Genomic DNA, 20,821 nt, shown 5'->3' with positions numbered 1-20,821 from the left:
CAACTAGATAGGAGTCCATATAGAGTTAGAAAGTAGATCTTCAGTACCATTCTCGCATAAAGACGATAGTGTGTCGCATGTCAGCGAGTCAAACGTTCGGGCCAACGTGCCGCTACCTGCCGGCTCAGGTGGCGGCGGATCATAAGGCTGGCTCGCAGAAGCTTTTGCAGGAAGTTTTGAGCCCCCGCGGCGTCTAGAATGCTAAGGCGGTTGTGCCAAGTAGGCAGAATGCCGTCTCATATGCGCGGCATGCCAGACGATAGTCGGAAGTATTCTTTCTCTCGTGCGTCACACTCTAGCTGAGGTGAGTGCGCGACGCATGTGCTTCATGCTCCAAAGAGGAATTGAACCAGCAATGTTTGCAATGATGCGTCCTCGTAGTGACTCGAATCGTGCCTTACTCTTTGCCGCCATGGAGCCTCCGCGGAAATGTTGAATCAGTAAAAGTCAAGGCAATGCGTTTGATAGTGGCACTTTGCCAAAATTTCAGCATAATACAATTGTCTTTGAATTTTCGCTGTGAGCTAACATTGGTGCTCACCGTGAGCACGTGACTTTTCGTTTTGCGATAGTACGATCAATTCTTATGCATTTTGATTGTAAGACGTTCTGAGTGCGGACTGATTCGAGTCCTGTGGACTCCTGACCAATGCACTCAATGCCCAACGCGCTCATCATGGCTGCGCGCTGCGCCAAAGTCAGTGGGGTGTCCAGCTCTGTGGAGCACGCAAGTCAAGGATCCGTTTTTGATGGCCTACTAATCTGTCTGCGCAAAGGCATGCACACTAATTCTCAACGCCACGTTGACTTCTGTGCTCCACATGAGACGTGTGCCGCACCTGGGAACATATCTAGTCATTATTGGAAGTAGTGCAATTTTACTTGTATTTTTATTTAATTGTAATGAGTCTCATTTCATCGAGAGTTTTATCCTGTAGTATTCCTTGCATGCTGTAGTAAATTACGCTTTCAATTTTTTAGTGATGGAAAACAAAGGAAAGGACGGCCCCAGCTAGGAATGGCCAACTGACTATTTTGACCCCAAAGCCAAAATTTTACATAGAACCATCTCGATGTCAATTTGATCAACCAAAGTCTGGCTAGGGCAGCCATCCACGGGGCATGGCAAAAGTTTTTCATGACAGATCTCCTGAATGCGTGGGTGTGGTTATAGTGTAAGTCAATATCATCTGTTGTTCACCATGATCATCGTTTTGTCGCACATTATTTATTCCATTTATTTTATGTCGATTTAAAAGAAAATTTACGTGTGTGTATTTATTTCCAGATTAATTTATATATTTATTTTAAGTTACTTCTAGAAAGGCAGTCAGTTTAGTTTCGTACTTTAGTTTCCGTACTTAATTCTATGGCGGAGTCTGCCCCTTTTCAAAATTATCAAACATTGAGAACGTTGTGAATGTTACAGTAAAACACATCCAGAATTTAATTTGTTCGTATCGATTCAATTCCGAGATGCTAGAGTTTTCAGTTCGCCTGACGAATGGGTGGCCTACCCGCAAGGCGCTCGGTCTCCCGCCTCCCGTACGCCACCGCCTGCCCCGACTCGCATAGGCAACTCATTCAACACTAAGTTCTCCGGGTCCAACGTCTACTATTTATTTTTCAATAAGAACATTGTTTTAATTGTTATTTATGTAAATTTGTGTAAAATTGGTTGCTAAAGGATGGCTGCAGGAGAGGAACCTGCTGCGTATTAGATGGCAGTTATTGTGTGAGAGATTTGCCAACACAAGCTTGATTGCTGTACGCTTTGCAGCTAGAGAAACTTGAGGAGTCGTGGAAATGGAGAGTAAATAAAGGCCTGAGGGCAAATTGGAATATTGTGGTTTATTGTAAAATAGCTTTGTCCTTCTCACACCTGGACAATAACAACAACTATATTAAAAACCCAACACATGGGATAACAAAGTTTTTTTTCCAATGCAATATACAGCACAAGATAAAAGAAGGAAAGTAGCTTTTCCTTTAACCCATATCAGGGTTAGACATGAATAATCACATAAGTATTGCACTTAATGTTTACCTCATAAAAATTAGGTATGTAGGCAACTGCTTGATCTTAGGCTTAAGCTTTACAAAACAATAAATAAATACAACTTCAAAAAGCCATTGATGCAATAATCAGTTACACACCAGACTTACAGCACCAATCAAAAAACTGTACTCTTTTCCAAATGGTATATTGACTGGTAAAAGATGAGAAGGCCAGAATAAAATACCAGCCAAATTCTGATCCTTGCCAGGGCCAGGTTTGATCTCAGTTATGGCAAATGGATTGTATATGAGCAATGAAAGTAACAACAGTGAGAATGCTCTGATAAAATTAATATTTCCTAAGAAATGCAACTCTATCTAGTAGCCACTTGAATCAGACAGTACTAATAATTACAAAAAAAAAATCCCGGTCAATTACAAGGTCCCATTGAGAATGAAACAAAAATATGAAATAATAAAAATATTTTATAGCACTTTCTACAGTCTCATGAATAACAGACAAAATTGGAATAAACAAAAAGGTCGGCAACATCAACTGGGCACTCCAATACAGAGCTCAAGAATCACAGCTTAAAACATGACAAACATTTTCGATATGTTTTAGGGTTCAACAGACTCCTGTGTAAATAAAATTAGGCTAAGATGATAAGGTCTGACCATGATGAAGTTTCTAAGCACATTTCTAACTTTCTAACAATATACACATCATTATAATAACTACATTGTGCACATGCACAGGGTCCTTTGTTCTTCTCATCAAGTAAATTCAACAGCTACATGGCACTCAAGACAGTGGAATCAATCAAAGTTACATTGTTTGACAAAGAAATCTAGAAATAGATGGGTAGCCATGATTTGGTCTCGGTGACAAGAAAATTCAACATCCTCCACTTCACAACATATAGTTTCCTATATAGAAATATTCACTAAAGTAAAGCATATTCCAAACACCATCTGGCCAGCAATATGACCTTTGATAGAGAACTTTGGTACAGAGCCTGCAAAAGAATACAAGCTGCAATGAACATTTGAAACCACATTCATAATATTAACAATATTACGACCCATTTTGTTTAGAAGTATATAACATAAGACACATTCAATAATGTCACATTTAAAAGACAACCGATTTCAACCTGCATGTCTGAACATTCTTCCCTTACTATGAGATAAACAAGTTATTATATTTTGAGGCAAAACTATTGGACGATTTGGGAATGAAAGATCACTTGAATTGGTAATCATCTTAATCCTTTCTTTTTTAGTTTAATCACACAATTTCAACTATCAACTTTAAAGAGCATCTCTCCTATTTTACCTATAAAATTATAGTCAGTCTTTCAGCTTTCAAGTCATAAATTAAACCTCTTGCCAGCAAGAAGTAAAAAAATCTTTTGAGCTGAAATAAAAACCCTAACCTTTGACTCAAGAGTGGCAAAATATTGTGCAGAGAAGAAACATTCTAAGAAGACTTCTGGAGGGAAAGAAAGGTTTTCAAGATGACCACACAAGCAAACCGTGTTTGATGATGTCCAGAACTGTAATCTACTCTGCCCTATGTACCTGATCAAAGTAAGTACAAAGGGAACAAATACACATGTTACTGACTTTTAACAAACACTTAAAAATGCTCTATTTTGTGCCAAACAAGATTAAAATACTGGTACTGATCACAATCAAAGTTACACACATTGCAATGCTTTTGGCTGAAGGGGTAGCTTCAGAACTACTCACATCCAGTCAGAATTAAATCAACTTTTAACATTGTAGGAGAGAGGAAACATAGTCATAATTAAAATTTGTAACAGGTAACAGCTTTAAAGAAACTTATACATAAGTTCATCTATTTGTTAAGTCCTCAGAAATTACAAACTCTTTCAATCCAAACTCCTTACAAGACATAAACGAACTGTACCAAATTTACACTTTATACAATTTAATTTACAGTGATAATATCCACACATGTGACATGGCAAACCAACCAAAAACAAGCAAAAATAAAAGAAACTTAGAGCAATGTAATGGCACAGAGTCCATTTGCACTAACATAAAATTACCTCACTTAAGAACGAAATTATTTGCTTTTCTCCCAATGAATAAATCAAAACTGACATTTTTACAAGAAGTGCTCAAAAACAATGACAAAAGGACTATTATAAATAAGGTCGAGGGGCAGAAAAAAAATGGAGGAGTTGACAAGAATGCAGGGCAGTTGAGAGATCTATAATGGAAATTCATCTAGTTCCTGGTGGAATCGCTGATCAGGACAACTACAATCGAGGGAGTGGAGAACATTGACATATATTCTCTTTAATTCGAAGGTGCAAATGTGAAGAACCACGCTATGTATTCTCATCCGGTTTAAATTTGTTTTGATACCAATCAGTTGAAAGATAAGAAAATGAAAGAAACTGAAAATGTAACCAAATTTGTGCCCAACCTTAATTTGTAAAACACACAAAGCACTTCTTTTAATAATAATAATGAAATAATTTAATTATCAACTGCATTGCAGAAGAGAGATATCCCTGTCTCCTGCTTCATGACAAAAGCAATACAACCCATGCTTCCCTGTTCTCAAGAGAGGACAAGAGGAACTCGAATTCACTTTCTTGAAATCCACAGAAGGCAGGTACACAAAATGAGGAATGTGCTTAGGTATGAAGCCAGGGAACACTTGGGCAACTTCAGCTGAGGAAGCCATTGAAGCCAAGTAAACATCCAACTGCACCAAAGTAGCCCTACGTGCCAAAGAAAGAAAAAAAAAAGAAAATTAATTTGTTGACATTGGTAATTAATTAAAAGCAGCAAAATTACGGCACTTACCTCATGTTCAAGGAACAGGGCTTTTAGGGTTCCATTGGACCAGTACTCCATTGCATGAGCCAAGAGCTTTAGGGAGATAGGGTTTACTCGTAAAAAGTTACCGACAAAGACCACCTGGAAGCCAATCAGGAGGTAGATAAGACCATAGAGAGACCACAAACAATGATATTGGATATCTCTTTGCCATTCCACTTACATTGTGAATCTTTTCATTGGACGCACACATTCTTGCTATTGAACCAATGTTGTTGGTGATGGTGACTAGAGTCGCCCTGGCGAGGTCCTCTCGAGATACATTGGCACGTCTTTCCTTGGTATTCATCTGGCCAAAGCTGCACATACCCATAAAACTTCAATTCGACTATAAGTATTTGTTCGCAACTTAATATGGCATTACGACAAGCATACAGGCAAGGAAACAAAAGTACACAAATGGCTTGGTAACCTGCAGATGGGAATTAGCATTTTTTTTTCTATAAAGGGTCTAATAGAGGCCAGTAAGGGCGAGGGTCAGAAAAGTTGTCTCACCTGCTTGCAACAAGATCTCCAGGCAAACCCATTTTTCCGTAGTCGCCTCCATAAATATCTCGCACAAGTTTGTCCACTTTTGTGTTATCACCTCCAGTAGCTAACTCAATGGCTTCCTCAAAAGTATTGCATCCAGTAAGAAGGCAGCATAAACCAAGGAAGGTACCACCGCCAAGGCTAAAATTGAATTTTAAAAATTAAAACTAAGGGACTGGAAAAATTAGATGCAAAGTAAAACCAATTGATATAATGTCTTTTACTGTCAATACCTTGTTCCAGTTATTCTTTTGTATTTATTTGGTCCGTGCACAGCCAACACACTTACGCCAGATCCAATGTTGACAAGCTAAGAAAGTCAAAACAATAAATATTACAAACAAATCAATTCAGAGTACAGTAAGTAAGTTTCAGCTAGAACTTACCAAGAAAGGATAAGGGTTCGATAGATCATAGGGAACTTTTTGACAGTGGTCATCTGATGTCGGATCAGCAAAATAGTAGCACTCGGTGGGGTTATTTGTTTCAATGTACAGTATACCTCTTATAAGGGAATCCAATTCATCAAATTTCATGAGTTTCATGTTGACTTCCTGCAACATTTTTTGCATTTAGAACATAGGAAAAAGTTGAAGACTAAACAAACATAGTTAAATTTAAAGCATATGTACCCTCTGAAATGAGTCTTCAAACTTGAACGCGCCACCTCCAGTAGCACACACTGTAGTTACGAGAGTAGCCATGCCCTTTGATTTGGCAAGTTCCAAGAAATTACCCATTTCACTTGTTGGGAAACGTATAAAATGAAGTGTGCCTTTCCTTCCTCTCACCTCAACATTGTCCATCTGTAACAAAATGTCTATTATTATGATTACAGGGGGGAGGGTGGGACGACTTTAATTGCTGTTCATGATAAATCTGCTTCATCTCACCTGCAAGTGCATGTCTCTGTGACCTGTTTTGCCATAGGCGGAGTTTTTAGTTAAGTACCTTCTAATGTTTTTTAGAGTTTCAATTTCTGAGTTTGCTTCATCAGGTGTGATGTCTTTGGGTTCAAAGTAGACCAACTTTGCTAGGGTGCCACCAATATCCATTCCAAACCATGGCATAGCTGTGAATGGGGAAAAAGAATTAATAAAATATTTGAGGATTCCTTCACCAAACCTTTTAAAATGTGTCATGACACGAATTTGATAGTATTCCAACATAAATTACTTTTGCCAGAGGTAATGGAAAGACATAAGTAAATACACATGTGCACAAGGCATGCTCATAAGGTCAACTTTTATAATACACTTAAAAACACATGGCATTGGACAGTCTCCACAAGACGAGTACAAAATATTTTTCTCACACAAACAAAATATGATTAAGCATAAGCTGAAGAACTGTCACCGCAACCAAGTAGCCTCTCAGCAAATGTTCTTGCTTTTTAATGTTGACATCATTACACTCATCAGATGAGCCAAACACAACAACAAAAACATCATGTCAGTGCAACTTGTTAATCCCTGAAAGAGGCGATCAAGCTATGAATGGCACAGCACTAGATGTCAGCAGCTCACCAATTGGATTAGACCCAGACTTTGGGACACTGAAGAAACTGAATGGCAAGCAGAACCAGGCCTGGTCGACTTTACAATCCACCTCACCGCATGCTTCCGCACCGCACACAGCCTGACAGCACCACTCAACCCCATTTGCATTCATGAATGACACATTTCCTGCGATGGAAAAATAGACAGACGGGAGGCAGCACACACAGATATGATCCACTGACTTGTCTCTGTAAGAATCTCAACAACAAAAGCATCGTTTCTCACATTACAGTGATGACACAAAATGAAGAGGGGAAAACTGCAAAGGAATGAAACAATTTCAGATCAGACAAGCGTTTCAATGAATTAAAATTTAATCCCTTTATTTGCATTGAAATTTGTTGTTTTAAACTGTGGGAAAAAATCTTGCTAACTGCAAAACGCTGCTAACTTTTGAGTACATGTGATTACAAAAGGATGATTCTGACTGTATCATCTGTTAAGAAAAGGAGCTTCTGCTCTCTGTATGGTTCCGAAAGTGGTACAACTCTTTCAAAACACCCCAAGATATTGAAAGTGTGCAGCCTTTCTAAAAGGGGAAGACACTGCCTGCCCCTCGCAGCCTCGCAGGCGCACTGCATGCTGCCAACCTGGCGCCAAACTTAGGGGCTGCCTAGCACTGGCGCCACTGGCACCAATCGTATCAGACATGCGAGACAAAACGGGAAAGCCGCTCGGGGAGTAGGCATGCACTCGCTCCGGCCCTGCGCCACCCTGTGCCCTGCACAACAAGCCCCTCTCCAGCGTCCTCTCCTCTCCTCTCCTCTCACGGCGGGACTCACACATGACTTGTCGCTCGCGGTCGAGGGCTGCGTTCCTAGAGACAGACGAGGGCCTTTCGTACGGCTTGCAGCGCTTGGCACGCTTGACTGCAAACACCACAGAATCCATCAACAACATGACGCGTCGCTCCGCTGGAAGGAAACAGGGGAACACCGGCACGGCGAGCGCGGAGCGCGGCCCAGACCAATCCACACTGGACCCACACTGGACGCCGCCCTGTCACGGCCGTCGTCGCCCGTCGTACTTACAGGGGACTTCCCTGCCCGGGCCGCTCGGGCCGCCGCCGCCGGGCGCCTGGGGGCCGTCGGGGCCGCCGTTGTGCAGCTGGGCCATGTCGGCCATGTCGTCGCCGAAGCCGGGGAAGCCGGAGCTGGACGAGGAGCGGCCTGCCTGCCCGCCGGACATGATGCGCCCGCTGAGGCAGTCCTTACAACGGTGCGTGGCGTGCGGGCCCATGGCCCAGACCTGCCAAAGCACAAAAGCACGCGCCAGGTTACAACAGTGCACAGTGTAGGCGCATGTGGGCGCAGGCGGCAAGGCCGTGTATCGGGTACCCGCTGCCGCCCGCTGCAATCTCATCACCATTCAATGGCAGTCGAAAAAGAGGGGGGAGGGGATTCCGACCAACATCCGATCCGCAGATAGTAGTGTGGCATAGAAAAACGACAGTGCTAGCGACAGCGACGACACTCCGAGCTCCTCGCCGGGCGACTCTGATGAGTCGTTTGGCCGCTCTGTCGCTAGTCTGCTGACTCTAGTCTCTGCGGGCGATGCTCGGCGATGCTCGGCGATGCCGGGCAAGGCCGGGTCAGCCCGCCAGGCCGAGGGTAGGCAGCCCGCAACACGCCGCCGCGCACGGGTTGCGTCGGGACGCGTTGGGGGGCTCGGGGCATCCATTCCATCCATTCAGATTGGGTGCCCACATCTCGCAAACGTAAAAATAGCTGCACATGACGACTTAAACTCAAAATTAAATTTAGAATTTTAGTTACGATATGCACAACTTTTCGATCTCGAGCGGCTAGTGAAAAATCCAAACCGCGGAAAAGTGTCGAGGTCTTACGCCCTGCATACGGAAACTGCGGCGGGCGGCCGGGCGGCGTTTCTGGAGAAAAGGGAAAACTGAGGCGACGACGCAACGCAAACACAGGGCGGGTGACGTGTGACGTGACGCTTGGGTGCAACATTCCAGACGGGCGGGCCGCGGGCCGCGGGCCGGGCTTGGGTCGGCCAGGCAGAGCCAGGGCGGCGAGAGGTGTCAACATGCGGCGTGGCGTGGCGGCGGCGTGGCGGCACAGCGAGAAAAACACGGATCAACGACGCGGCCTGGAATGCCAGTTACGGAGGCTGCGATTGCTCGTCGGGGCAGGAAAAAAAAAAGAAATAAAAATAGCCGCCAAACCACTGCACTGTACTGTACCTCGCCGCGGCAATCCATTATCGCGCCAATTTCGCCCACAACGCCACGCCACCTCTGACCCGCCCCCGCCGCGGCCCGCCAGCCCGCCGGCGTGACCGGTGGATGCCTCCGCGCCGCCCCGCGCCTCAGCCAGCGACCGGGCGCGTGGCGAGCCATCGCGGCGCGCATCGCGGCCAGTGGCGGGGCGGCCGAGCGTCACGCCGATAATGCGACTGACTGTACAGAGTACAGGCCGTACAGGCGATACTGCACCGGTGCGGTTCGGCATTAGAATAGGGAGGCCGGGTCAGCGGTGCGTCGTCTGCCAAGCGTCGTCTGCCAAGCGTCGTCTGCCATGCGTCGTCTGCCATGCGTCGTCTGCCATGCGTCGTCTGCCAAGCGTCGTCTGCCAAGCGTCGTCTGCCATGCGTCGTCTGCCAAGCGTCGTCTGCCATGCGTCGTCTGCCAAGCGTCGTCTGCCAAGCGTCGTCTGCCAAGCGTCGTCTGCCAAGCGTCGTCTGCCAAGCGTCGTCTGCCAAGCGTCGTCTGCCATGCGTCGTCTGCCAAGAGTCGTCTGCCAAGCGTCGTCTGCCATGCGTCGTCTGTCAAGCGTCGTCTGCCAAGCGTCGTCTGCCATGCGTCGTCTGCCAAGCGTCGTCTGTCAAGCGTCGTCTGCCAAGCGTCGTCTGCCATGCGTCGTCTGCCAAGCGTCGTCTACCTAGCTCACAGTAAAGCCAAAACAGGCGAAAATTTCTCAAGATGCACCATTGTTGAAAGGGTTGCGAACCTCAGCCTGCGTACGCAACTCTTCGAGAGCAAAGCCCAGTTTTTTGCTGGTGGACAGGCTGAGCTTGGCAGCCCTTTCTGCACAGGTGCATCGTTAGGATCGCGGCAATTTTCGCCTCCTTGTGTGGCAACACTGACCTAGGACCTTGCGTCGTCTGCTGGAGAGCGATTACCGCGCGGAGGAGCGAAACCACGACCACAAGGGCGAAGGCTGGCGACGCCAAAGAACGGAAGCAAAGCGCAGCAAAGCGTGTCAAGGCACGGCGGCGACTTATCGAAAGCGGCCGGGCCGCAAACACCAGGAATCGGGCAGACGAGCACCAGAATATGAGAAATTATGCTGCAGAGCTTCAGAGGGCCTTTAGGACCCTACAGAGCGTGAGCAATCCGTTCAAACTTTTTAATTCTTTCATATTTTGCTGCTCGTTTGTTCGTAGGCAGACACTCGCGGCGATCGAGCCCGGCGGCTCGACAGGGGCTGCGGGCACTGCGACGCGCCAGCAGCCGAGCCATTCAGAAGAGTCACTCTGTCTCTGATGGCTGGACGGACCGGGACGGGACGGACGCCCAAAGATGGAGGAGAACAAATAGGTGCGAGATACGCGTGGCGTTCTATAGCAGGGTCACGTCGTTTAGCCTTGCCAGCCTTGCCCAGAGGCAGCCGAGCGGCCGAGGAGGCCTCGGAGGGGGCCCACACGTGGGGACGCAGCGAACGCAGCGCGGGAACCTGAAGCGTCCACGAGGGGGCCGAGGTCCGCGACGACATGTCGTTGCAAGGAGGAGGGGGAGGCGAGGGAGGCACGCCGTCGCACCTATCGCGTCACATCGCATGAAAATTCATCGCCCCTTCCGCGCCGCGCGCCGCGTCGCCAGTTGGATCGAAAACGGTTCGGGAAACCGACCAAACGCCAAACGCCAAACGCGCGAACTCCGCTCCGCGCCACTGTGGGCACGGCATGCCCCTCCGCACTCCACGACTCCACCTAGGGACCCCGCCGCGGCACAGTGGGCCAGAAGACCGGAGGAGGCGGCCAAAACTCCACACGCGTTTTGAGCTCCAGAGTCGCTAAATGGGACTCAAAAAGCTCGTGTGACCCGACCAATGGATTCCTCGTTCGGAGAGCAATCCATTGGTGGGGTCACACGTTCGGTTCGAGTCCCATTTAGCGACTCTGGAGCTCAAAACGCGTCTAGAGTTTTGTCCACTGGTCTTCTGGCCCACTGTGCGCGGTGCCGCAGTCGTCCAAAAGGAAGGCATCCTTTTAGCGCGGCGGTTCGCGGTTCGCGCGCACGACACGATGGCAGAGGACGTCTGCTGAGCCTGCTAGGCCCGTCGGCCCGTCCGTCCAGAACAGCGCGTGCGCGTGTTTATCTTCCGCAGAGTCGAGCCGAAAGAACCAGCAGAGTCGTTTTCGTGTCTCTGTCTCTCTCGCACCTATAGGGACGCCCCATGAGTGCGAGAGAGACAGAACGAATAAAACGACTCTCAGTCGGCAGACTTATTGCTGCCACTCCGGAGGATCGTTCCGTCGCTCTGCCTTCGTCGCACTCAAGGGGCGTCCCAAAGGGGTGCGAGAGAGACAGCGACAGAATCCGGCGGCACGTCACTGCTAAATGGCCGCTTTTTACACCCGCTTCCTTCCTTACTCTGTAATTGCTGACCATTAAGTCATCGAGGTGGACGGTTGAAACGCACACGAGGTCAAGACACCACGAGGACCGCGCCGCGACCGCGCCACGCCAAGACCATGCTCACGGCCTCACAGCTCTGATAAGAAGATGCAATCGAGACTCGTCAAGGTCAAGGCGAAAAATTTGGAGGAACGGTACGCTACATATGATTGGCATCGTTTCCTTCCTAGTGATTCGAGTTTGTTTATAAATCGAACAATCTGCGGGGGAACGACCAACTGAAGGCGACGCTCGAGTCTTCCGAGCGATGTGCGAACTGCAGTGAGTCGACAACTGTTAAAACAGCGCGTGAATACAACATTCTATTCTACAAACATCTTCATCATCGATCAATCTATTCGAATGACAATATTGTAACAGAGCGTCGTTGGCCATGCCCTCAAGCGCCAGACACATGAGAAAATGACACGAAAACTGTGTTGTTGATTCACAGCATTTATTCGAACCAGTTCCGAGGACGAGGGTGCCACAACGGTGCATCACTTCCCGGGGCGGGGAATGCATGCATCAGAGAGCGACACTCGCGACAAGCAGCGGCCAGGACGCCAGGACGCCGACCAGGGGCAATGCCCGGTGAGTGGCCCAGGAGCCCTGGACGCGCGCGGCCGGCAAAAACGAAAGCGCTTGCCGCGAAACGCGAGCGCGACCCGAACCGGCAGCTCTTGCGTCGCTCTGTCTCTCTCGCACCACCATGGGTGCGAGAGTGACAGAGACACGAGCGCCGCGCCAAGTCTGTCTGCTGTCAAGCCGTCCGGAGTGACAGCCGCCCACGTCGCAACGCCGGACTGCTGGACACACTGCTGCCGAGCAGGAGAAGCTGGAGGCACACGTACCGGCAGGCAGAGAGGGCCTGGACTAAAAGTCGTCCGGGACGAGATTCGAACCACCGAACGCCACGGAGTCAAGGAGTCGCGGGGCGGGACGCGCGAGTTACTGACTCTGGCAAGGCGAAGAGAAAGACGCGCGCTCACTGACTGACTCGGACTGACAGCCGGACTGACCTCTGTTCCCCAGAACGCCATGCCCGGCGCGCCACCACCCGGCCGCGCCCCGCCCCACCGCGCCCCGCCCCACCGCGCCAGGCCTCTGCTGGCCGCGCCCGGCCGAGGAAAAGGATTTTAGCCGTCTCTGTCTGGCATTACGCAAGTGCGGACGGCACGGCGGACGGGAGGGACGGGGCTCCAACCACGAGGGAATCAGCTGTTCCAACCTGCCGCCGCGGCGGAGGGGCCAGCAGGTCCTGCACGGCCGAGGGGGAGAGGAGGGACCAAATTGAGAGAAATCGCGGATCATAAGAGGCGAGCACGTACACCGCTTCGCGTCGCGCAGGCCTGCGCAAGCCGTGCAGGAGGCAGTTTCTGGGTCCTGGCGGTCCTGGTGTCCTGACCCGGCTGGACCATGGCTGGACGCTGGAATCCCCCCAATCGCACGACCGATGAACCAGGCGAACCAGGCCGGCCGTCTGATGATGACCCAATCGGTTCCCGACTCCGGACGGACGGAAGACCTGCCGGCAGCCTGACCCCAACACCGGCGTCACAGAGGTCAGAGGCTCCGTGACTTCCCCGGCAACCAATTGACCAAGTGAGGATAGGAGCGTCCTTACCTTGCCTTGGCCCCCGCGGCCCCCGCGGCCCCCGCGGCCCCCGCGGCCCCCGCGCGTCATCGCCAGTCATCACATCAGTGACGGCGGCGGTCTTGGCGCTCTTGGCGGACTTTGCGCGACCGTGACGGGGCGCAGGCTTGGACGCAGGCCGCGGGGCACATAGATACCTACGCCCGCAACGCTTGCTCCAGTGGCCGGTCCGCGAGCCGGTCAGAGGCAGGGCGTGGACGGCGTGGACTGCGACCAGGCCAACGCAGGGCGCCCAGCCCGCCAGCGACTTGCTGGATCGACATGGACGGTTCGACTTGGACCGGCAAAGCGGCAAAGGCGCGAAGATGGCGAGCTACAACACTACCACTGCCACGGCGCCTCGCCTCGCCTGTTCTAAGGCCCGCCAAGACCACGACGACGTAAACGCCTCCACATTGGAGGCCGGCATGGGGCACGGCCCGCGCCCTGGGCGGACACCTCAGCCGTTATCTTTGTGAGCGAAGGACAAACACATTTAAGATGAGCTACTTGATACTGCATCAAGTTGATACAGCTGATAACAAACTACTTAAGGACAATGCTCTTGAGAGCCAAAACGCAAGAGATGTTTTAATTCCTCTGACTTGTGCAAGTTGTTAAGCCCTCAGAGAATATTAAATCTATGTGGCTTTCAACAGAACACGAAACAACATAGGTGATGCAACTTAGGCAGCTATGGTGCAGTCCTTCAAAGCAAACTATATGTTATCATATAAAATTTATGAAAGAAATATTAACGATGGAACATGAAGCTATAAGCTAGCTGCCCATAAAACAGAAAATCCCTTCTATTTTCTACAAAATAACAATAGCTGAGGTGGAGGTGTCAATGGCAACATGGCAATTTGGTAGTTTCTTAACACCTTTATCAAACTTACAGAAGGAAAAAAAGATTCAAAGCAATAAAGTGAGAGAGGCTTCAAGGCATTAAAAATAAAAGAGCAAAGCAAACATAAACATAACCTCTGGCCAATGGTTTAAATCAGAGTAGTGAGGCCCTACAAAACGAACAAAAAGGAAACAAGAGCAATTTCCTCTTACAAATCTACCTTCTTCCATTACACAGAAACTAAATAAAAAATAATGTAATTGAATTGATACTTACCAGAAAAACAGGTGAAATTCATGATGAAGTGGTAACCTATATAATTCTTAACTAATTTCAACAGGCGAAGTGACGCAGAGAGATGAAGTGGCTGCTTGTAACACGGTTACAAAATTTTCCGAACACGTAGAGAAAATTGAACAAATTTGATCAAAATGTAGGTTTTTGATCAAAAACAGAGCTTCATGAGAGAGACACTCTCCGCCACTTTCTATCGACGACTACTACCTCTCTTGCAACCGCAATCAGCACTTGTATGTTGCCACTACACCGAAAACAAAATCTTAACATTAAAGATTGGAGCTAGAGCTTCGTTTGACAGAAGAGATCAGATTGAAAGTTAGTAAAGGGCGTTTTTAAACAAGATGCAATCGGTAAACTGCTCCAATATAACTCAAATCATTTGTTAAAAGTTACGATACGTCACGCCACTTTAACTATAATTCTCATACCTCCTCAACTGAGACTAATCTCGCTCAAAGTGTCGGAGATAAAAGTCGAATGTCGCAAACTGGCGAATCGTCGTGTGATGATGGAAGATCGGCAACATTCCGAGCATTCCTTTGTTTATGCGTTCATGTTCACAATATTTCAATAATGTTAAGTACCTATTAGTGCTGCCCCCCTTTTGGAAGAAGACTTGTAATTGTAGTGTGTATCTATCGGGGCCGGAAAGTGTATGAATGGCTTTCATGAGGATTTGTCTGTGTTGTGCTGTGCGTGAAAGACTGGCAGGCTATTAGCTAATGTCAGAGGCAACGGGAAGACAGGTTGAGGTTGTGAACGCGTTACAGTGGAACAAATTACCTGTCTAATTATCAGACGCCGCACCAGTGAGTGAAGCATTCGGTGAAGCGGTCAGAGAAGAAACCAAAGCAATCCAGTGGCAAGCGAAAAAGGAAATAGTGAATGAGGGCACCACAGAGGCTAGGCCGACCCTGCAAAATAAACAATTGCCCTATGACTCACTATGGTTAGTGTTGTCATCGTCCTCAGCCCTATACAAAAGGAAGATTCGCACTGATAATACTTGAAGCTTCTACCGGCCAAAATGGAGTCCTTTGTTCATCAGATGAGTGGTCTGCAACTGAAGGATGATGGTGGAACTGTTTGTCCAACGTCAAATCTTCATCTGCCAGAATCTGGGTATGGGTGCATTATTCAACGCACTGTTGACCAGCAAGGCCGATCTCTGTCCAGCAGTTCTGTACCAACTTCTGATTCTGGAATTGGATTAGTAAATCATCTTACGTCTTCTCGGTCACTTCCCGCTGGGACACCGGTTAGTTCTCTGTCTGGTGAAGCTTATCGCAAGCATGATGCACGTAAGCATGTTGGAGCCATTGAAAGCTTTGCAATAGAAAATTGCTCTCATGCTCCTCAACCCCAGACTGATTACAAATTATATGAACGTGGAAATATAATTGCCGCTTCAAAATATGCCAAACCCACCCCAAAAATGATGGAATCAGCACCATTATCCAATAAAATGACTGATAAGCTTCCCTTAGGTCAACCACCTTACAGACCTGGAAGTTTGTCTGACTCAAGCAAATATTATGTGGGCACAGGAGGTAGTCCTACGCACAGCATTAGCTTGAGTGTTTCAAGTAAAGATTCTGTCCAGTCGAATAGTCCAAGAGCTAGCATAGCTGGTGGAGTTTACGAGAGTGTTAGTGGAAAAGGAAGTATGAGCATTGCTTGCCCTGTGTATGAAAATCTGGATCTCTACACCAACAAATCTTCTTCCTCGCACTACTATCAGCATCAGACAAGTGACAGCAACAGCGGAGGCTTGCCAACTTATGAGTCAGGTTACCATAAAGCACAGCCACAAGTTCCTGCTGGGGTCAAGTACAACCCACCGAACAAGTACCCTCCTTATGAAGCCCCACCTGTTTACGAAAACATCCAAAACTTCCATCATCATCCTCAAGGTTCAACGGCTCAATCGACCAATTATTCTCCCAGCAGAGCTGCACCTCAAGTTGCTTCACCACCACATTTTGAAGGAAGACAGGTAGCATTGCCCCTTGTATCTCCAAGTGCACAATCGCACCATTCTGGGTACTATCCCTCTTCAGTTTCGTCTAAGACTGTATCCTCACAACCTCCAATAAACTATGCTAACAATAACAGCAATTCTGGAGTTTTACCACCTCCACCTCCATACAACAATGGAGCGGCTCAATCTTATTTGAATTCGTCAATGTCAAATGGATATGGATCTCCTCGGCATCAGAATCACATGTATTCACCAGTTTCATCTCGTTTGGTACCTGGTTCTGTTGGTGCTACTGGAACAGTTTCCACCCTGAGTGGTAGTGGTGATTATGTTGTCATGTCGGGTGTAGCTAATGCAATTAGTTATCAAAGAGCTGCAACGTCTGGAGTGGCCAGTGTCCCCAGTCTGAATGATCCTCCACAAAGAGTGAGTACTGATGATCCTGCAGGTTGTAAAACTGTTTATTCTTAACTCAAGCACCTTGTTAATTGTGATATGTTTTGTGCATTTCAGGGTGAAGGTAGCAGTAGCACTGGCAGCAGTCCATGCCCCAGCCCACTTGCACTCCAATCACAGCCACCTCCCCTGCCGTCACAGCCACCACCACCCCACCATAACTTGCCTCCATCACATGCACAATCGCTAAGTAAAGTGAAACCGATTGCAGGTTGTGGAAAAAATCTCCTCCCATACAATGTGACTCCACCCCGACCCATGGTGAGCAACCTTTAACATTCTTTTCTTTTAAAGTCTACGCTATTGGAACAGTCTTTTCTTACTGTTCTTTTATGTGCAGGGCCCCACAGAAGCTGAGCGTAAAATTGAAGAATTGACAAGGCAACTGGAGGAAGAAATGGAGAAGCAGGAAGAAGAAGGGGAGTACTTTGGTGAGTAATTTTTTTTTATTGGAAAGTATCTGCTACTTTCATAAGGTCTTCTACTTATCTTTTGATAAAACATTGTACTTTGGGTTCATTTCAGGCATATGCCACACTTGTGGAGAGAAAGTGACTGGTGCAGGACAAGCATGTCAAGCCATGGGAAACTTATACCATACCAACTGCTTCATTTGTTGCTCTTGTGGTCGAGCACTCCGTGGAAAAGCATTTTACAATGTTCATGGACGTGTATATTGTGAGGAGGACTATATGTACTCTGGATTCCAACAAACAGCTGAGAAATGTGCAATTTGTGGTCATCTTATCATGGAAATGATCCTGCAAGCCATGGGTAAATCCTACCACCCAGGATGCTTTCGTTGTTGCATTTGCAATGAATGTTTGGATGGAGTTCCCTTTACAGTTGATGTCGACAACAAAATATACTGTGTCAATGACTATCACAGGTAACTTATTATATTATTTTATCTCACTTATGAACTTACACAGTAAAAGTCTTATTTGAATTTCATCCCAACAGAATGTTTGCACCAAAGTGTGCGTCATGTGGCAAAGGAATAACTCCTGTAGAGGTAAATTATCACTGTGCTTTATTAGTCCTTCTTTTTGAAGGACTTTCTTTTGTTACAATTGATTCATTTGCTTCATTCATTAACTCAACAGGGCACTGAAGAGACTGTTCGTGTGGTATCCATGGATAAGGACTTCCATGTTGATTGTTACATTTGTGAGGTCAGTTTCAAATTTCATTTTATATTGTGGTTTTCTTGTTTCCATCGAATTAACTTATGAGTTTCTTTTGCAGGATTGTGGTCTCCAGTTAACTGATGAACCAGATCAGCGGTGCTATCCGCTTGACGGGCGTTTAATGTGTCGGTCTTGTCACATTCAGCGTCTTAATCACCTTCCTCGCCAGTTCCAAGTGACTGTAAGAGCTGTGAAAAGTTGTTACATGTTATTGTGATGTAATGTAAGTTCAATTATGGAATAACTCTATCTTTACTTTCTTTTCAGGGTGCGCCTGCCAGTTATCAATACCTAGGTTGAAGAAAAGTACTTGAAGTGGAGAAAACAATGCCTGGTGCCTAGCAAAAGCTTTACCTATGTTTAATCTATAGTGCAATTGGATAGGATTGCGGCCATTCAATTCAAATGCATTCTTTAAACCAGTTGTGATAATTTTACTTTGATTTTAACAGATACTTTTTCATATGCTTTTACTACTTTCCTTTTTTTTCTCCTCTTTTATTCTTGGGACCTGAGTTGTTTGTTTTGCTATGCAATAGCAGAGCAACCACCATTTTAAACATTGTGATGGGCTAGTAGACGTCCTTTTAATTAGGTATGGATTCCCTACTTGTTTCTTTCATGTTTTAAAAAAAAATATGTGTCTTTGAGCTTGAGCTGTTATTTACTTCTTACTTTGCATGTTATGCCCTGTTAAGTTATAAGTTAACTTCACATGGCTTCTGTCTTAAATTATGTTATGTTATACTGAGGGAGTTAGATGTCTATTATTTATGAATAATATTCATGAAATGGGCTGTTTCTGCATTTGTATTCTTTTAAAGCAGGAAAGTTCTTTACTTTAGGTAGGTAATACCTACTGATAGCACAATTTTAAGAGTCATTCTTATATGTAGAAAAAATACTTTGGTGCTTAAATATAGTGCCAACTTGTTTTAACCCCCTGTTATTGTTTTTTTTTTTTTTTAACCTTTACCTCATTGACTTGCGCCTAAGATTATTCTCATTGTGATTTATAACTCAGGTTAAATCTCTTGTAATAACTAGCTAGCTTCATGGCATATCTAACCTGATGGATCTTTAATAAATTTGAAACATTCAATGCACTGTTTAACTTTTGTTCAAAAAGTTACTGTAACTCTCTATTGACTTTTCTATCAGGTCTGTGATCTGTACACCCTTTTTTGTTTTATTATTATAAGTGAAAAAACATGGTCAATCGTTTTTCTGGATGAACTTAGTAAATTATGGAACAGCCTCTAGAGCCTGAGGTGATTATACTGGGATTTTTGTGGTTGCTTCACCTTTCTGGTATAAAATATCTGTATTGCTGTCTGTCTATAATATTTGTATGTTAGGTAAGTTAAATTATTTACTTCTATTTGATACTTCTTTATCTCAATGTTCCTTGTAAATTTTAAAAAAATTTCCTTCTGACATGGAAAAAAAAAGAATTTCAGGATCAGTTGCTTTACTGCACAGTTTTAAGTGGCTTGTTGCATATTATGCGGTTGCTCATGATGTGCTCAATTGGTGAATGTTCGAATGTATGTTTGTTCTCGTCATTTACCTTCTGCAGGAAATGTAATTTAAGCGTTTATTGTGGCATTTTGAAGTCATAAAGCTACTATTCCTGTATGTGAATGAATTTATAATAATTGACTGTCTGCTTCTTTCTTGATGAGTATGTCTGATTTGTGCTCACCATGACGAGAGGTGTTCTTATAATTGGCTGCTAATAAGGTGTCCAGCAGAATCCTGTAACCGTGGTAAAAATGAACTAATGAAATCCTTAAAAAGCATCTGCGCATACCTAGAAGTGGTCTGAATGAAAAGCCAGGTGGAGGGGTAATGCAATGACTGTTTTAGGACTTGTTTTGTTCTTTTTTACTTCAACTTCAGGATTCAGTGGAATATCTTATCTTGTTCCTGCATGTAGCTGGTTCTGCATTTATGTTTTAACAACGAAGATGTATGAATGTGGAATCTACAATGACGTTCAAGAAAATTCATTCAACGCCATTAAGCTGGCCATGTATGTTAACATCAATTTTCAGATTTGTTTACCAATTACGATTAACTTAGTATTCCCCTCCATCTAGGGTTCACACATTACAAGCATTTAGGCTCTTTATGATGCTTGACCATGCTCGATAGCTATATGTACTCTGTAACTTTCATTTGTTGAAGACTATCCAAACCCTCCCAATAGTGTTTCTGATGATTAACAATTGCAGTTATCCCCTCAAATAATGATAACTTTTTTTTTTCTTAATATCTGGATATGCTGTTTTGTATCAGTGAAAAGATCACCTTTGTTCCTATCATTCTGTGAATACTTTTCAGCCTATCATTTGTGGAAGACTGATCTCAATCCAAGCAAGCAAGATAACACACCCAATGGCTTTCTTGTTTAGGGAAGCTGCATAATGTATCTTTACATTCCTTTTATATGTGCATTTGTAATTTTATACTATTTATACATACAATTTACAGTCACTCCATTGTTATATATTACTTTGTGATAAGGTTGCTTTCTGAACCACAAGTCAAACTACTTGTCCATTCAGATGTATTTATCTATGTGGTGCAGGAAGCAGGATTATCCTAACAGCTTTAAGTAGGATTCTGTTCACAATCTTAGTGAATTCAATGTCTGTACCCGGTATTATGTGTCATAATTGGGCTCAAACATTAAATGTTACAAACTATGCAATTAAAGCAGTTCTTCACCTCATCTATTCCTCTGTGACTTCTGGTTGAGGTTAAAGAGATGAATGCCATGTTCATGCAATAGAAAA

The 20,821-nt window shown here is 45.7% G+C and overlaps 2 protein-coding genes and 1 long non-coding RNA gene across 6 annotated transcripts; 2 read left to right on the top strand and 1 right to left on the bottom strand.

Moving 5' to 3' along the window:
* Window positions 1–574: 574 nt before the first annotated feature.
* On the top strand, window positions 575–1,842 carry LOC117641849. The gene is made up of 2 exons (XR_004587503.1): window positions 575–1,175; window positions 1,289–1,842. It is a non-coding gene; the product is annotated as an uncharacterized LOC117641849 (long non-coding RNA).
* LOC117641842 (pantothenate kinase 3) lies at window positions 1,833–14,581 on the bottom strand. 4 transcript variants are annotated; one of them, XM_034379525.1, is made up of 11 exons: window positions 14,370–14,581; window positions 8,000–8,216; window positions 7,751–7,837; window positions 6,303–6,481; window positions 6,042–6,215; window positions 5,796–5,963; window positions 5,643–5,719; window positions 5,374–5,550; window positions 5,042–5,195; window positions 4,846–4,959; window positions 1,833–4,760 (listed from the first exon to the last, which is right to left on the bottom strand). In XM_034379525.1, the coding sequence occupies exons 2-11, from the start codon at window positions 8,205–8,207 to the stop codon at window positions 4,707–4,709; spliced, it is 1,392 nt and encodes a 463-aa protein (XP_034235416.1). In that variant the 5' UTR covers window positions 8,208–8,216; window positions 14,370–14,581; the 3' UTR covers window positions 1,833–4,706. The 4 variants fall into 4 exon arrangements, with proteins under 4 accessions (XP_034235416.1, XP_034235418.1, XP_034235417.1 ...); XM_034379527.1 differs by having other exon boundaries at window positions 5,042–5,177; window positions 14,370–14,573; XM_034379526.1 differs by lacking the exon at window positions 14,370–14,581 and adding an exon at window positions 12,462–12,617.
* Window positions 14,582–14,762: 181 nt separating this feature from the next.
* LOC117641838 (LIM domain-containing protein jub) lies at window positions 14,763–20,736 on the top strand. Its single transcript, XM_034379515.1, has 8 exons — window positions 14,763–16,800; window positions 16,888–17,091; window positions 17,171–17,261; window positions 17,356–17,719; window positions 17,794–17,845; window positions 17,937–18,005; window positions 18,079–18,201; window positions 18,288–20,736. The coding sequence occupies exons 1-8, from the start codon at window positions 15,421–15,423 to the stop codon at window positions 18,318–18,320; spliced, it is 2,316 nt and encodes a 771-aa protein (XP_034235406.1). The 5' UTR covers window positions 14,763–15,420; the 3' UTR covers window positions 18,321–20,736.
* Window positions 20,737–20,821: the final 85 nt, after the last annotated feature.

The sequence above is a fragment of the Thrips palmi genome, unplaced genomic scaffold (assembly GCF_012932325.1).
Source record: "Thrips palmi isolate BJ-2018 unplaced genomic scaffold, TpBJ-2018v1 HiC_scaffold_15, whole genome shotgun sequence".
NCBI classification, from domain to species: domain Eukaryota; kingdom Metazoa; phylum Arthropoda; class Insecta; order Thysanoptera; family Thripidae; genus Thrips; species Thrips palmi.
This window is presented reverse-complemented; position numbering and strand designations above follow the sequence as displayed.

Coding starts and splice junctions, on each gene's coding strand:
- LOC117641842 (XM_034379525.1), bottom strand. CDS start 8,207: ATGGGCCCGCACGCCACGCACCGTTGTAAGGACTGCCTCAGCGGGCGC. Junction 7,838..7,999: donor CCCGGGCAGGGAAGTCCCCT/GTAAGTACGACG, acceptor TGGTGTTTGCAG/TCAAGCGTGCCAAGCGCTGC. Junction 5,551..5,642: donor AAAAGAATAACTGGAACAAG/GTATTGACAGTA, acceptor ATTCAATTTTAG/CCTTGGCGGTGGTACCTTCC.
- LOC117641838 (XM_034379515.1), top strand. CDS start 15,421: ATGGAGTCCTTTGTTCATCAGATGAGTGGTCTGCAACTGAAGGATGAT. Junction 17,720..17,793: donor TGTGTCAATGACTATCACAG/GTAACTTATTAT, acceptor TCATCCCAACAG/AATGTTTGCACCAAAGTGTG. Junction 17,846..17,936: donor AAGGAATAACTCCTGTAGAG/GTAAATTATCAC, acceptor TTAACTCAACAG/GGCACTGAAGAGACTGTTCG.